The 18,393-nt window shown below is 40.1% G+C and overlaps 1 protein-coding gene across 1 annotated transcript in view; it reads left to right on the forward strand.

Moving 5' to 3' along the window:
* Positions 1 to 18,393, forward strand: part of LOC126335184 (protein 5NUC-like) — a 346,258-nt gene that overhangs the window by 294,083 nt on the left and 33,782 nt on the right. The window contains exon 3 of the mRNA XM_049998178.1: positions 16,186 to 16,387. Coding sequence (XP_049854135.1) covers positions 16,186 to 16,387 — 202 coding nt within the window. The remainder of the gene's footprint in view (positions 1 to 16,185; positions 16,388 to 18,393) is intronic.

Below are 18,393 nucleotides of genomic sequence, written 5' to 3' on the forward strand. Positions count from 1 at the left end.
TCATTTTTGATTATTTTTTTTGGAGACAGTTAATTGATCTTCTTTTTGCATCAATATGAAAATAAGTACATTTCTGGTAACGACCGCATCAGATATGACTGTAACACACAATTTTTGAAATAATTTTTTTTTGTATCTTCAGAAATACGCGTTTCCTTCAAATATAGGTACTTTTCTCGTGATCAGCGCATGTACACCGTAAACTGCACAAGTGCCAAAATTGTTATAATCAGAACCAGATGTTTAGGCATTGTAAATGATTAAAATAGGCAAACAAAAAGCCATTATAAATATCTGCAATAGGCAGTAAAAGGCAATACAGAAACACCTTACATTATGTCTACTTATTTAGTTCATTGCACAATTCAGACAGTCGCACAATCGACATATTTATCTTAAAATAAGGTATTATACACCGGGCGTTCCTTAAGTAAAGCAACACTTTTTCTCAGCCAATTTAGATTGAAAAAATGCGATATTTTTTGCGGGATAACATGGAATATTATCGCTTCAACCTCTATAGTTTCATGAAGTTCTGACATATGGCGGCGCAACACGTAGCCTTCATAATGGGGTCTGTAATGGACGTGCGTTCCAAGCAGAGAACTGTCACTGAGTTTATTTTGACGAAAAACGAGAGCGTCACAGATATTCGTAGGCACTTGCAGAACTTCTGCAGAGACCTGGCAACGAACAAAAGCACGATAAGTCTTTAGGCGAGACCACCAGTGGGGGTGCTCAAAGGTGTGTGTGCCCACAGGGTTCCTTGCGACCTCACAGAAGACTTCCATCTGTTCCAATGAACTCTGCAGGAAGCAGTACATGGTGATGGGCAGTTTATTGGTGCAGCAAGACGTCGGCTCCGATATAAACCACTAGAGTGGTACCATGCAGGCGTATAGGCCCTCTGAGTAAGGAGGTGTAAGGCCGTCACATTGAACAGAATTATTTTGAAAAACAGGGTTTAGTAGCCAAAAGAGTGGGGAATAATGTTGTGTATTGGGATCCTGAATAAACCAACCTATTTTCAGGGAAAAAAAGTGTTGCGTTATGTATTAAATGCCCCTTGAAAATATCTAAAATAGGCCTTGCCTTTTACAGGCAACACAGAAAAACCTTACATTATGCCTATTTATTTACAACATTGCGCTATTCAAACAATAGTACAATCACCATATTTATGCTTTTATAGTGCTTTATTATATTTTTAAATTAACTTTAAAATTTTAAATAAAATGTTAATTGTGCTACACAACAAAAAAAAAAAAAGAAATGTTTCTTGAAAGCCCAGAGGACAAGGTATAAATATAGAAATCAGCTTTTGTTTTTCACTTGAAAGATATTTTCTTTTGGAAGAATTCTTAATTTTTGTTCTTCATTAATGACTGGAACTGAATGATACCAGGCAAAACAATGCTTATCATCAGTTATTTCTATACAAAAAAGAAGATTGACAAAAAGCTTGTAAAATGGGGTGCAAATATGGGCAGTCTCCCCCAAAAAATCACAAAAAATCTTTTAAAATGTTTTGATGTAGATGGATGATACAAAATGGTTGACTAGCCTATCTGTTTAAGCATTTTCAGAAATTGCAAATGTAAACGCTCATTCAGCCCCAGCATTAACCAAGAGCACCCGCATTTGGCACGTAACTCACTTAACCCACATTTCTTCTCAGATGGCTTCAGAGAATTTCTCATCACAAAAGAATAATTTATTTATTTTACTTTATGTTATGGTTTGAAAACCCATGAAGTCTACATCACACATGAAATCTTGTTTATTTGGGTGGGTCAAAATCTAGCCGTCTTCAGATCACAGAACAATATTCATTAATGTTGGAGTCATTACAACTTCACAGATCATTAATATCTTTCTTAAACTGACAACATTCATTCTCGATTAGTGTTGGAGGTATTACAACATCACAGATTATTAAAATCTTTCTTAAACTGACAACATTCATACATGATATAGTTAAAAACAGCTTTTCATTACTCATGGCCAGTGTAATTGAATGATGATTGTAAAACACAGGCATTATGCTGTTATAACTTACTAACTGACACAGTCAATAATTACATCATTTTGTAACAGAGATCATCATATGCGTGTTACTGTAGTATTTCATCACTGTAAAATAATATAGGATTTGTCTTACAAAACCTTACATAGATAATATGACATGAAAGATTTACAGTTATATGTTGGCTAATAAAGTATCCGTATCTGTCACATGAAATCATACACAGAACAACAATCATAATATACTAAATTAGAATAACGAATGAATACAATTTATTTTCAAGATGAGTACTTCAGGTTATTATGATAAATAAAACAAGCTGCTCCATCTTGAGTACCGATGATCTAAGTATTACTCGATACCATAAAAACTCTTCCTAATTAGAATTTTTGATCTCAAATATGTGAAACTTACATACTCTTTTTATTTCTTTTGGTAGTTGACTACACAGGATGTTAGACTGATAAAGAGCAGTTTTTGTAGTTGTGGACTTGGCTGTTTAACACTGAATGTTCCTGGTGTGCCTTCAGAAAACATATACTTTCATTATCATAGATATGTGGCATGGTCATGATTTTTAGCTTCTTGAAAAAAATTTGCATGATTCTTTATGTGTCACCCCTTTTATTATTCTTATTTCTATCTTTTGAAGCATAAAAGTGTGTTCCGCTAGATTGGTATTTCCCCAAAATATGATGTCATATCTTAACGTGCTATGTATGAGTGCAAAGTATGAACATAACAGTGCATCAATACTACAGGAATTTTTTTAGCATTCTAAGACTATAAGAATACTAGCTTATAACTTTAGTATGGGGATTTGCTCTAGCTGTGTTGTCCAAGTTCTACTTTTGGATTTGTTCCTGGTTTATTTGTTATATGTCTGAAGTTTGTCCAAATTGTTTTTTGTCATTCACAGTTAATTTGTTATCCATAAACCACATACTTGCTTCTTCTTCACCTACTGTGACTCTCTCATGTAGGTCAGCTTCATTCAGAGCTTTAACAAACAGACTGTTGTCATGAGCAAACGTACTGTATGTGCTGCTGATATATGCCTTGGCATGTCCTTTATGAATATTAGGAACAGCAATGGTCCCAGTATGGAGCCCATTGACACTCCATACCTGTCTCATTGGTATGATGATGTTTCTCTTTGGTATGTTGATGAGCAAACTTTTCCTGTATGTTGCATCTCTACAATTTGGTACTTGATAGAAAGACAGAATTTGAACCAATCGTATGCTATTCCATGAATCTCATGACAATATACACTGAAGTACAAAAGAAATTGGTATGGGCATGGGTATTCAAATACAGAGATATGTGAACAGGCAGAATATGGTGCTGCAATCAGCAACGCCTACATAAGACAAGTGTCTGGTGCAGTTGGTAGATCGGTTACTGCTGTTACAATGGCAGCTCATCAAGATTTAAGTGATTTTGAACATGGTGTTATAGTTGGCACACAAGTAATGGGGCACAGCATCTTCGAGGTAGCAATGAAGTGGGAATTTTTCTGTATGACCATTTCACGAGTGTACTATGAATATCAGGAATCTGGTAAAATATGAGATCTCCAACATTGCTGCAACTGGAAAAAGATCATACAAGAATGGGAGCAATGATGACTGAAGACATTCATTCAATGTGACAGAAGTGCCACCCTTTCAACAATTTCTGCCGGTTCCAGTGCTGGGCCATCAACAATTGTCAGCATGCAAACCATTCAATGAAACATCATTGATATGGACTTTAAGAGCTAAAGGCCCACTTGTGTACCCTTGATGACTGCATGACACAAAGCATTTTGCCTCGCCTGGGCCCTTCAACACCGACACTGGGCTGTTGATGACTGGAAACATTTTGTCTGGTCGGACAAGTCTGTCTAATTGGTGTGTTAGATGATCAAAATCCCAAGCTAGCTGAAGGGATCTGTCCATAACACTCTAAACATTCTCAATTTGGGAGAAATCTGGCAACCTTGCTGGCCAAAGTAGGATTTGGCAAGCATGAAGACAAGCAGTAGAAACTCTCACTGTTGGCGGGTGTATATTACCTTGCCGAAATATAAATCCAGGACTGCATGCCATGAAGGGCAACAAAACAGGGCATAGAATATCATTGACATACTGCTGTTCTGTAAAGATGTCACGGGTGACAACCAAATAGGCTCTGCTATGAAATGAAATGGCACTCCTGGTTGTCATACCATATTGAGGGTGACAGTCAGGTTGGCATCCCACTGCTGTCTGGGGTGTCTCCGACATGTCTTTGCTGGTCATTGGGGCTCAGTTCGAAGCAGAACTTATGACTGAAGATAATTCTACTCCAGTCAATGAGATTCCAGGCCTCCACAACTAGCAAAGCCGTGTCTGGGGATGCCCTGGACAGTGGTGGGGTATCAACCTGGCTGTCACCCACCATGTGGCCTGATAGCCAGGAGTGACGATCTGGGGTGCCATTTCATTCCATACCAGAACCTCTTTGGTTTCAATCCACAGCATCCTTACAGCAAGGTGGTATGCTGATGATGTTCTTTGCCCCATTTTGTTGCCTTTCATGGTAAGCCATCCTGGGCATACTTTTCAACAAGACAATGCTCACCAGCATATGGTGAGAGTCTCAACAACATTTCATTGTGTTTACAAACCCTATCTTGGCCAGCAAGGTAGATCTCTTCCCAATTGAGAAGATGTGGAGCATTGTGGGCAGGGCCCTCTTACCAGCTTTGGATTTCGATGATCTAACGCACCAGTTGGACAGAATTTGGCAATCGCAGAGGGTGGGCTTACTGGTAGTTGGGAGCTCCAATGTTAGGCGCATAATGGGGCCCCTTAGGGATACGGCGGCTAAGGAGGGGAAGAAATCCAGTGTGCACTTCGTGTGCGTTCCGGGAGGAGTCATTCCTGATGTGGAAAGGGTCCTTCCGGATGCCATGAAGAGCACAGGGTGCAGCCAGCTGCAAGTGGTGGCACATGTCGGCATTAATGACGTGTGTCGCTTTGGATCTGAGGAAATTCTCTCTGGATTCCAGCGGCTATCTGATTTGGTGAAGGCTGCCGGTCTTGCTTACGAGATGAAGGCAGAGCTCACCATCTGCAGCATCGTTGACAGAACCGACTGCGGACCTTTGGTGCAGAGCTGGGTGGAGGGTCTGAATCAGAGGCTCAGACGGTTTTGCGACCGTATTGGCTGCAGATTCCTTGACTTGCGCCATAGGGTGGTGGGGTTTCGGGTTCCGCTGAATAGGTCAGGAGTTCACTACACTCAGCTGGCGGCTACACGGGTAGCGGAGGCTGTGTGGCGTGGACTGGGCGGTTTTTTAGGTTAGAAGGCCTCAGGAAAGTGCGAGATGGGCTGCAATGTCAAAGGGTGCCTGGCAATTACAGGACGTGCTTGGATCAAGGAACAGTCGGAATTATAGTTCTAAATTGTTGTAGTTGCGCTGGAAAAGTCCCTGAGCTTCAAGCGCTAATAGAAAGCACAGAAGCTGATATCGTTATAGGTACAGAAAGCTGGCTAAAGCCTGAAATAAGTTCTGCAGAAATTTTTACGAAGTCTCAGACGGTGTTCAGGAAAGATAGATTAGGCAGAATTGGTGGTGGAGTGTTTGTGTCTGTCAGTAGTGGTTTATCTTGTAGTGAAGTCGAAGTAGATACTCCGTGCGAATTGGTGTGGGTGGAGGTTATACTTAACAGCCGAATTAAGTTAATAATTGGCTCCTTCTACCGACCCCCAGACTCCGATGATACAGTTGCGGAACAGTTCAGAGAAAGTTTGAGTCTCGTAACAAATAAATACCCCACTCATACGGTTATAGTTGGTGGGGACTTCAACCTACCCTCGGTATGTTGGCAAAAATACTTGTTCAAAACCGGTGGTGGGCAGAAAACGTCTTCCGAGATTGTCCTAAATGCATTCTCCGAAAATTATTTCGAGCAGTTAGTCCACGAACCCACGCGAATTGTAAATGGTTGCGAAAACACACTTGACCTCTTGGCCACAAACAATCCAGAGCTGATAGAGAGCATCATGACTGATACAGGGATTAGTGATCACAAGGTCATTGTAGCTAGGCTCAATACCATTTCTTCCAAATCCATCAGAAACAAACGCAAAATAATTTTATTTAAAAAAGCGGATAAAGTGCCACTAGAAGCCTTCCTAAAAGACAATTTCCATTCCTTCCGAACTGACTATGCGAATGTAGACGAGATGTGGCTCAAATTCAAAGATATAGTAGCAACAGCAATTGAGATATTCATACCTCATAAATTGGTAAGAGATGGAACGGATCCCCCGTGGTACACAAAAAAGGTCCGAACGCTGTTGCAGAGGCAACGGAAAAAGCATGCGAAGTTCAGAAGAACGCGAAATCCTGAAGATGGGCTAAAATTTACAGACGCGCGAAATTTGGCACGTACTTGCCTTTAAAAGGTTCCACAACGAAACATTGTCTCGAAATTTGGTAGAAAATCCGAAGAAATTCTGGTCGTATGTAAAGTACACAAGCGGCAAGACACAGTCAATACCTTCGCTGCGCAGTGCCGATGGTACTGTTATCGACGACTGTGCCGCTAAAGCGGAGTTATTGAACACAGTTTTCCGAAATTCCTTCACCAGGGAAGACGAATGGAATATTCCAGAATTTGAAACACGAACATCTGCTAGCATGAGTTTCTTAGAAGTAGATACCTTAGGGGTTGCGAAGCAACTCAAATCGCTTGATACGGGCAAGTCTTCAGGTCCAGATTGTATACCGATTAGGTTCCTTTCAGATTACGCTGATACTATACCTCCCTACTTAGCACTCATATACAACCACTTGCTCACCGATAGATCTGTACCTACAGATTGGAAAATTGCACAGGTCGCACCAGTGTTTAAGAAGGGTAGTAGGAGTAATCCATCTAACTACAGACATATATCATTGATGTCAGTTTGCAGTAGGGTTTTGGAGCATATACTGTATTCAAACATTATGAATCACCTCGAAGGAAACAATCTGTTGATACGTAATCAGCATGGTTTCAGAAAACATGGCTCTTGTGCAATGCAGCTAGCTCTTTATTCGCATGAAGTAATGGCTGCTGTCAGCAGGGGATCTCAAGTTGATTCCGTATTTCTGGATTTCCGGAAAGCTTATGACACCGTTCCTCACAAGCGACTTCTAATCAAGCTGCGGGTCTATGGGGTATCGTCTCAGTTGTGCAAATGGATTCGTGATTTCCTGTTAGGAAGGCCGCAGTTCGTAGTAATAGACGACAAATCATCGAGTAAAACTGAAGTGATATCAGGTGTTCCCCAGGGAAGCGTCCTGGGACCTCTCTGTTCCTGATCTATATAAATGACCTGGGTGACAATCTGAGCAGTTCTCTTAGGTTGTTCGCAGATGATGCTGTAATTTACCGTCTAGTAAGGTCATCCGAAGACCAGTATCAGCTGCAAAGCGATTTAGAAAAGATTGCTGTATGGTGTGTCAGGTGGCAGTTGACGCTAAATAACGAAAAGTGTGAGATGATCCACATGAGTTCCAAAAGAAATCCGTTGGAATTCGATTACTCGATAAATAGTACAATTCTCAAGGCTGTCAATTCAACTAAGTACCTGGGTGTTAAAATTACGAACAACTTCAGTTGGAAGGACCACATAGATAATATTGTCGGGAAGGCGAGCCAAAGGTTGCGTTTCATTGGCAGGACACTTAGAAGATGCAACAAGTCCACTAAAGAGACAGCTTACACTACACTCGTTCGTCCTCTGTTAGAATATTGCTGCGCGGTGTGGGATCCTTACCAGGTGGGATTGACGGAGGACATCGAAAGGGTGCAAAAAAGGGCAGCTTGTTTTGTATTATCGCGTTATAGGGGAGAGAGTGTGGCAGATATGATACACGAGTTGGGATGGAAGTCATTACAGCATAAACGTTTTTCGTCACGGCGAGACCTTTTTACGAAATTTTTAGTCACCAACTTTCTCTTCCGAATGCGAAAATATTTTGTTGATCCCAACCTACATAGGTAGGAATGATCATCAAAATAAAATAAGAGAAATCAGAGCTCGAACAGAAAGGTATAGGTGTTCGTTTTTCCCGCTCGCTGTTCGGCAGTGGAATAGTAGAGAGATAGTATGATTGTGGTTCGATGAATCCTCTGCCAAGCACTTAAATGTGAATTGCAGAGTAGTCATGTAGATGTAGATGTAGATGTTTTCTGTTAGCAGGACAACCAATAACTCTATTATTCAATGCCAAGGTGAATAACTGCTTACATAAGGGCCAATGATGGACCAGTAAGTACTGACTTGTTCAGTTTGTGAGCTCTTTCTCTTGAATAAATCATTCATTTTTTCTGAAGCTGTAATCTTTTTTTGTCTGTACATGTGCATCATATCACATCTGCTGATTTCCATCCCATTTGGATAATTTCTTTACGGTGCCTCTTTTCTTTTCCCATTAGAGATTTCAGTGCAACTGCAAGAAGTAATCACAAATAACACAATCTACAATCTGTATATAAAGAAAGATATTTGTATAGGATGAAAAGTGGTACCAGACCATAAATAATGAAAAGTGTGAGGACATTCACATGAGTGCTAAAAGGAATCCATTAAATATCGGTTACTTAAATCACACAAATCCAAAGACTGTGAATTCAACTAAATGCCTAGGAATTACTAAATACCTTTGAAGTACAGTTACAATCAACTTAAATTGGAACATAATGTTGCATGAAAGGCAAACAAAAGGTGGCGTTTTATTGCCAGAACACCTAGAAGATGTAACAGATCTACTAAAGAGACTGCCTACACTAGTGTCAGGGATATCTTCAGCACTCTCATCTGAATGTAAACATATTTTGGACATGAAGAAATGATTACTGTAATAAAATAAGAGTAATCAGAGCTCACCAGAAAAGATTTAAGTGTTTGTTTTTCCTGGATGCTGTTAGAGTGTGGAATGGCAGAGAAGTAGTGTGAAAGTTGTTTGACAAACACTCTACCAGGCACTTATGTGTGAGTTGCAGAGTAGTCATGTAGATATAGATGCAGAAAGATTGCACAGTTGGTTTCTAATCCAGAAATTCCATTTCAGTGTTCTTGTATGTGAGAGTATCATGTTATGCCTCATATAAGAAAGAAACATGAACCAGTACATGTTGATATTTGAAAACAACAGAAACTTGCTCTATTGAGACTGCAATTTATTATTTTGTTGCTTTTGTTGGTCAGGGTCCCATGACTGTTGCGAAAATGTGGAATCAGCCATACTCGGTACCAATTAGGGTCTCGGTGGAATTCTGTGATCAGTGTCTGAGAGGACAGACATATTGTTTGCTCAGCTATGCAGCATAGTACATCTACATCACATACCTTGAGTCAGGAGATGAACCTGTTTGCAAAAGGCAGGTATCCACATGGACAGTGAAATAATGTCTGGGGTACTGTGGACTGCCGGAATGGCTACCACTGTTGTGGCTTCCCTTGGTACAGCAGCAGAGAGAGGCAAGCTGATAGTGGTGCACCAAACGACAACACTGGGAACATATGTGGAACTGCATCAGCTTTTCAAGCAAGTCTCAGTTTTGCATACAGGCTCACAATGGGAGTATCAATGTCTAGAGGCTTCAAGTAGCATGAACTTGGCCAGACTGCATTCATAATCATCATTATCATCATCATAAGAGGCCAGCACCTGGTGTGGTGGTATGGGGTTGGTTACACAACACAGTCCCTTCTGTTTGACATAGTTTGTAATTTAGACAGTAGACATCACATTTCTGACATGTCTTGTACCTTTGATGTCTCGGTGGCATTATCTTTCAAGAAGATAATGAAAAACTATGTCGCCCATTCTGTCCTAGCCTATGTCAGTTCAGGAGGTGCTCAGTTGTTACCCTGGCCAGACTATTCTCAAGATCCCTCACCCACTGAAAATATCTGTTCACATATAGCTGAGAAACTGGCACGCCACCAGGTTGGAGCCATTGTTGCTTCCAATGGCAACAGCCCAGTGTGCTACATTTCATGCCATATATACTCCCGAAGCACTTACAAAATCATTGTTTTTCCTACTATACTGTGTATTTACAATACATAAAATTGAAAAGGATAGAGTATTACTTACCATATAGAGGAGATGTTGAGTCACACATAGGTGCAATGAAAAGACTGCTATATATTTGAGCTCTCAGGCAAAAGGCCTTGTTCTGAAGCAGAAAACGCACACACATTCACGCAAGTACAACTCACACCTGTGACCACTGTCACTGTCCATTGAAAATGAAAGTAACAGGAAGGGCAAATCTACATCTACATAGATACTGCACTAGATGTCATATGGTGCATGGCGGAGGGTACCCTGTACCACTACAAGTCATTTTCTTTCCTGTTACACTTGCAAATGGAGTGAAGGAAAAACAGCTGTTTATATGCCTCCACATGAGCCCTAATTTCTTGTATCTTATCCTAATGGTCCTTACATGCAATGTATGTTGGCAGTAAAAGAATTGCTCTGCAGTCAGCTTCAAATGCTGGTTCTCTAAATTTGCTCAGTAGTGTTCTTTGAAAAGATCTTGAACTTCTGTCTATGGATTCCCAGTTGAGTTTCTTATGCATCTCTGTAACACTTGTGTGCTATTTGAATCTAGTGGTAACAAATCTGGCAGCCTGCCTCTTAATTGCTTTCCTTCTCATCCCGTATGGTAAGTCTTCCTGATCTGTGGTTATGGATGATTTCCCCAAATTCTGTCCCTTTTCCTAGATGTCTCCAGCTCTTTTCCTTTACCCTTTTTCCTACCCCTTCAACCCTTCTGTTGGAAGGACCCACTAGCTCTGAACGTTTGCTGAATCACAGCAGTCTTTTTATGTGTGTGCTGCTTTGTGAGTAGATTTTCTTACCTATCCAATTAAATAATTTCAATAATATAAAATGTTTGACAGGTACCGAAACAAATTTTAATCCTAACTTTTTCTCCTTTGCATCTCTTTCTATTCCATTGATGGATTTCTGCTTCAAGGATTGGTAGGGAAAAAAACTTGTTTTTAAGAGTAGTTGCATGAGCAGGACTAAAATAATAATGTATTCATTAATGTTAACACTAATCATGTGCACATCCTGTAAACTGACTCTACCACATGATTTTGGTAAAGAATCATTCAAATGATCTATGGAACTTGTAACTTTGTAACTCACTAACAACTATTAGTTTGCATGCACATTGCAGCTTAGTTATTATTACTGCTGAAACAAAAAAATCATGTCCAAAAGCAACATTCCATGCTAAGCCCTGAAAGAGTTTAGTGTTTTCTGTGAGAAAGGTTCATTGCAACATGGACTTCTAGCAAATATGTAGTTGCACTGTCTGCTGTTTCCAAAAAAATATAAATGTCTCAGGCTGCAAGGGTAACATGAACACTATTATTAGTGTGCTTAGTTGCAAAATATGGTTTCCTGTGAGTCCTACTTCAACCACCCTAACAGTGTTGGCGACACATATTAGTTGCTATCAGGACTAAGACAGTTTTAAATTCTGTGTCATTGAATGGCACAGTGGATGAAAGTCAGGTGTGATATTTTGGGATACCATGGGTGCAACTCCTAAGTAATGAGGGAAATCTAAAAAGTAGCTGCTACTTCAGGGAGGTTTTAGAGACTGAGAACTTTCTCCTCCAATGAAACTCTACATGACATGTGGCAGCTGCACCATGTTTAGTAAGAGGGGTAGGAAACGTACAAACTTTCCTCAGAGAACAATAAGTACCACTGCTTCCCAGACCTGTATGTTTGCTAGCAATGTGATCATTAAGCATGTCTGACTGGCAGTTGGTCATTAACTTGTTCATTACTGCCCTGTAGCAATTTCTGTTGGTGCTTTGATGATATAGACATGAACTGCATGGAGAGAGATAGCACAACAACATAGCCAGGGCTTGTTCAGTTCCGTGGGGTGTTGTTTACATGTTCTGACTTATCACACAAACACTGAATTCTCCAAGTTGCACATCATTTGTAGTCATGCAATTTAATTAATCGTGAATTGTCATGTACCTAATTGGTAGCAAAGTGTTCATTTCAGTCAGTTGTTTCCTTTTCTGTGTTGCAATTTTCACAGTCATTAGTGAATGTGGAGGAATCATTAATTCATAATCTAATGAAGACGCTGGAAACAAGGACTTGAGACCCTTTTCTCTATTATTATTTTCATTTAATTTCAAATAGACTGATGAAATAAATGTTCCATATTTAAAAACATCGTTCAAAGTACCCGTCAAACAATTTATAATACTAAACAACTAAACTGGTGTGCATTCTATCAGTCCCAGTTGCAGGATGCCTAACTAATGACTTCCAGATGGAACAAAATTTGATTTTCAGTATTTTATATAATTATTTACTGAAATTAACAATTTAAAATGTTGTCATAATATACTCATTAATATGTATAATCTTCTATTAAAGATGTAACACACAGTTTGTAGCTACAGTATTTGTCTCCATCATGAGGCAGCATAAATCATTCTGAAGCTGTGAGGACAGGATGTGGTCAGGCTTGGGTAGCTCAGTTGGTCGAGCACTTGCCTGGGAAAGGCAAAGATCACAAGTTTGAGTCTCAGTCCAGCACACAGTTTTAATCTGTAAGTTAATATCATCTGTTTGAGTGCAGACTCAGAAAATCAGTTTGACTTCTAAAAAAGGCAATAGTAAAATTTATGCAATCAATGAATTCGTGAATAAAGTTAGTTCCACTTTAGACAAATCACAAGAAGCTGCAGAAATATTCTGTGACTTATTCAAAACATTAGAATGTGTGAACCAGTCCTTACTATTATATAAAATGAAATAAATATACAATGATGAGTAGTGCCTTACAGCGGTGTAAGTTATACTTGATAGGGGAAAAGCAAAGGGTTATCATAACATCGTGTGAAGGAAAGTTCTCCTCGAAGTGGAGAACTCTTTCACAGAGGATACCACAAGGTTTAGTTCTAGGCTCAGTTCTTTTTCTTTTATACTTATTTGACTTACCCATAAATACAAATTATTACTTAGCTTTATTTGCTCATGACATATGAGTGCTGACAGAAAATGAAAATGAGCAGGATATGTTAAAGTCTTAGTAATGCAATTGGAAAGAAACCTGTCATACTCCACACATACAGAATATTTAAAAACTAAACTAGATAGCCTGACATTTGCTATGTCAGTTTTAGCCAATGTCACTTGTATAGACACAAAAAAGTGTACCATAATTACTTTGAGGCAATGGTGATACACAGTATTGTCTTCTGTGGAAATGCTAGCAACTTGACAAGGATATTAACTCTGTAATATTATATATAAGAAATATGTACAGTGCAAAGCAGAAGGAATCTTGTCAGCCAATATTAAGAGACATATATTTTTGGATAGGGTCCACCTTCAGCAAAACACAATTTTGTGTTTTAATCCAAACATGTTTCACTGCAGTTGCAGCATCTTCAGTAGGCTTTTATTTTTCATCTTTTAAAGATAAAGAATGTTCTTTACTATTTGTATACATGTAACTAGTAGTTTTTAAATCGTAATTACAGATATTTGAAAAAACACATAAATGATGAATTCATACCTTTTTACTACATGGTGTGATTTTTCTGATGTGTTGTGTTTCTACAGTGTCTGTATTGTTCCACAGTTGGTCATCTGCAACCACTTACATCTTAAAGTAGATAAATTGTGTAAGCATTATTAATTCATAATTTATGTGTTTTTTCAAATATCTGTAATTACGATTTAAAAGTAAAGAACATTCTTTATCTTTAACAGATGAAAAAGAAAAGCCCACTGAAGAAGTGAAACATGTTTGGGTTAAAAAATAAAATTGTGTTTTGATAAAGGCAGACCCCATCCAAAAACATACGTATTGATAAAGCAAACACAGAAAAAAAGAGCTTCAGCCCCAAGATGACTGTTAAGAGACCTAACATACTAAATTTTCTCTCATTATATTTATGTGAAATAATTCTTTTCGCAAATAATAATCATGAAATGATTGTTCCAAATAATTTCCAACATCGGTATGAAACTAGAAACAAAATTAAGTTTCATACTTCCTACCACACAGACTGGGTCTTTTTGCACAATCTGCACAATATATGGGAATAAAAATATGCAATAAGCTAAAAACCACAATATTCAAAAGGATGAAACTGAGTCAATAAAAAGAAAATTATGTAGTGCTCTGCACAGAATGCTATTATTCTGTTGATAATTTTTAATGATGATCTGACCATTTGTGCAGGATCAAATTATTTCACTCATATCAATAGCACCTTCCCCCAATGACAGTTGCAGATTTGCCATTTGTATTTTATGTATTGCTTTTTTTCTCACAACGAAACAAATGTCTGAATTTTCCAGATTTAAAGATCCAGTGTCTCTACATCTATGTATGTGTGCTAATCCCCACAGTTGTTCTTATTGGTGTATTGTTGTGTTCATCAAATTGAATATTTACTGGGTGATCAAAAAGTCAATATAAATTTGAAAACTGAATAAATCACAGAATAATGTAGATAGAGAGGCACAAATTGACACACATGCTTGGAATGACATAGATTTTTATTAGAACCAAAAAAATACAAAAGTTCAAAAACTGCCTGACAGATGGCACTTCATCTGATCAGAACAGCAATAATTAGCATAACAAAGTAAGACAAAACAAAGATGATGTTCCTTACAGGAAATGCTCAATATGTCCACCATCATTCTTCAACATTAGCTGTAGTCAAGGAATAATGTTATGAACAGCACTGTAAAGCATGTCCTGAGTTATGGTGACGCATTGACGTCAGATATTGTCTTTCAGCATCCCTAGAGACGTTGGTCGATCACGATATACTTGCGACTTCAGGTAACCCCAAAGCCAATAATCGCATGGACTGAGGTCTGGGGACCTGGGAGGCCAAGCATGATGAAAGTGGTGGCTGAGCACATGATCATCACCAAACGACACAAGCAAGAAATCTTTCACGCATCTAGCAATATGGGATGGAGCGCCATCCTGCATAAACATTGTACGTTCCAACAGGTGTTGTGTATCAGCCAGGCTGGGGATGATGCGATTCTGTAACATATCAGCGTACCTCTCAACCATCACGGTAGCAGTTACAAAACCAGAATCATGCATTTCCTCGAAGAAAAAAGGCCCGATAATGGTAGATGTGGTAAATCCAACCCATACCATGATTTTCTTGTCATGCAATGGAATTTCCACGAAGTTCTAGGATTATCGGTAGCCCAAATTCTGCAGTTGTAGGCATTGACAGGCCCTCAGAGTGTGAAATGACCTTCGTCAATCGACAACACATTACTCAACCAATCGTCCTCTTCTGCCATCTTTTGAAACACCCACACGACAAATGCCCTCCGCTTCACCAAATCGCCAGGTAACAGTTCATGATGCTGATAGATTTTGTACGGATAGCATCAGAGGGTACACCTAAGTGCCAGCCAAACAGTAGTGTATGGAATGCCGGTGTAATGTGCGACAGTACGAGCGCTGACTTCCCCATGCATGGACGAACCTGCTACAGTCTCCATTTCTTGCTGAACTGTCTCAGCAGCATTACGCCTTGTGCTTGGTCGGCCACTACGGGGTCTATCATCTAAACAACCCGTGGCTTCGAACTTCAAAATCATTCTCACCACAACTACATTTGTCAACAGACCTTTACCCAGTCGAATCCCCTTCCTATGGTGATAGGACTGTAACGCTGAACTAGTACATTCCCCATTCTGATAATACAGCTTCACTAAAAGTGCCTTTTCAGGTAACGTCAACATGCTGCAACTGCTGGTGCATCTGATTCTCTCTCTCATTACAGCTCGTTTTATACATGATTGTTACATGCAGTCACTGATGTTTAGTTGTCCAGTGCCATCTGTTGGGCATTTTGTGAACTTCTCTCTCTCTCTCTCTCTCTCTCTCTCTCTCTCTCTCTCTCTCTCTTTCCCTAATAAAACCTCATGTCATTCCAAACATGTGTGTCAATTTTTACTTTCTATCTACTTTATTCCGTGGTTTATTAAGTTTCCATATACTGACATTTTATTACCCGTTATATTAATATTTGATTTTTAGGTATTTAACGTGTAATGAATAACATTAATTTTCCAGGTCATAGCCTTCACTGGAAAAGTCAAATTTTTGGATGAAGTAGCAAGTATTAAAGAAGAAGCAGAGAGACTGAAACGTGAAGGAATCAATATTCTGATTGCATTGGGCCATTCAGGTTACAAAACAGATCAGAGAATTGCTTCTGAAGTTCCTGATATTGATGTTGTCATTGGTGGACATACCAATACCTTCTTATATACTGGTAAGTGCATGTGTAGTTGTCAGTTTTTTTCATGTATATAGTACTCCCTGCAGCTGTCTAACAAAGTGTGTGCAGTTGTTCAGGTTAAAACTTCAATCTACATAGTGCAAGAACATAAGAAAATATACACGAAGTATCCTCAACTGACCTCTCCCTAACCTAAACATCCCCCCACCTCCAAATAGACACACCGTGTTAACTTATGTGCAATTGGAGTCCCACCCCCTGCACACATACACAGTTCTTAAGTTTTACAGCTTACACCTTGAAAAAGTCTTCTTGGTTCAATATATGAAGTATGAAAGCTGCATACATAGAAACTTGAGAATAAAAATCTAGCTGAATACATTCTTTTTTTTCTTTTTGTCATTAGTCTTGCAATAGGTTTCATGCAGTTGTTGATCTTTTCTTATCTTTGCTATTCTTTTCGTCCATATGAAGCTTTTACATGACATCGTCGGTAATCTGTTTTGCACATTCTAGTCTTCGTTTGCCACTACAGTTTCTCCCCTCTACTGCTCCTTCACCCACAGGTTAACTATGCCTTGATGCCTTATCAGATGTCCTCTGAAACTATTCACTTTTCTTGTGAGGATTTTCCATAGTAGATTTACCTCTTTCTTCATTTTTCCCCCTTAGTATCCCTTTATTTTGTACTTTTTCTGTCTCCTTAATGTGTGTGTCACAGTACTTTAGCCGTGATTTTCTAAGAATAGTGGAGAACTTGTTCAATCTTACTTTTTTAATGCTACTTCTATGAGAGGAAGGGTTGGTGAAGCATGACTGAGAATTGTGATGGATGGAGGCAACAAGCACATGAGAAAGGGGTGCAGGAAGCAGAGGAAAAGAGAAAGCAGGTCCATGGGATAGAAATGTGAGACAGGCACTGACACTGGTACTATGGCTTCATGCAGGGCCAAGTGATGGTGATGTGGCAGGGAAGTTGAGGACTGAATTTGGAGGGTACAACAGAACAGGAGAAGGGCAAACTGTGGGGAAGAGGGTATGGTCGCAAGGTGAATGAAGTTATGGTACTGGGCAGTGTGGAGGAGGGAGTGTGGCAGAAGGCTAGCAGAGATTGAGGGCTGGAGAATTACAGGAATGGCAGATGAGTTGCAAGGACAACACTCGTATGTACACTCCTGGAAATGGAAAAAAGAACACATTGACACCGGTGTGTCAGACCCACCATACTTGCTCCGGACACTGCGAGAGGGCTGTACAAGCAATGATCACACACACGGCACAGCGGACACACCAGGAACCGCGGTGTTGGCCGTCGAATGGCCCTAGCTGCGCAGCATTTGTGCACCGCCGCCGTCAGTGTCAGCCAGTTTGCCGTGGCATATGGAGCTCCATCGCAGTCTTTAACACTGGTAGCATGCCGCGACAGTGTGGACGTGAACCGTATGTGCAGTTGACGGACTTTGAGCGAGGGCGTATAGTGGGCATGCGGGAGGCCGGGTGGACGTACCGCCGAATTGCTCAACACGTGGGGCGTGAGGTCTCCACAGTACATCGATGTTGTCGCCAGTGGTCGGCGGAAGGTGCACGTGCCCGTCGACCTGGGACCGGACCGCAGCAACGCACAGATGCTCGCCAAGACCATAGGATCCTACGCAGTGCTGTACGGGACCGCACCGCCACTTCCCAGCAAATTAGGGACACTGTTGCTCCTGGGGTATCGGCGAGGACCATTCGAATGGAGACGTGTCGTCTTGAGCAATGAGAGTCGCTTCTGCCTTGGTGCCAATGATGGTCGTATGCGTGTTTGGCGCCGTGCAGGTGAGCGCCACAATCAGGACTGCATACGACCGAGGCACACAGGGCCAACACCCGGCATCATGGTGTGGGGAGCGATCTCCTACACTGGCCGTACACCTCTGGTGATCGTCGAGGTGACACTGAATAGTGCACGGTACATCCAAACCGTCATTAAACCCAATGTTCTACCATTCCTAGACCGGCAAGGGAACTTGCTGTTCCAACAGGACAATGCATGTCCG

This window comes from Schistocerca gregaria, chromosome 2, assembly GCF_023897955.1.
Source record: "Schistocerca gregaria isolate iqSchGreg1 chromosome 2, iqSchGreg1.2, whole genome shotgun sequence".
Classification (NCBI taxonomy): Eukaryota; Metazoa; Arthropoda; class Insecta; order Orthoptera; family Acrididae; genus Schistocerca; species Schistocerca gregaria.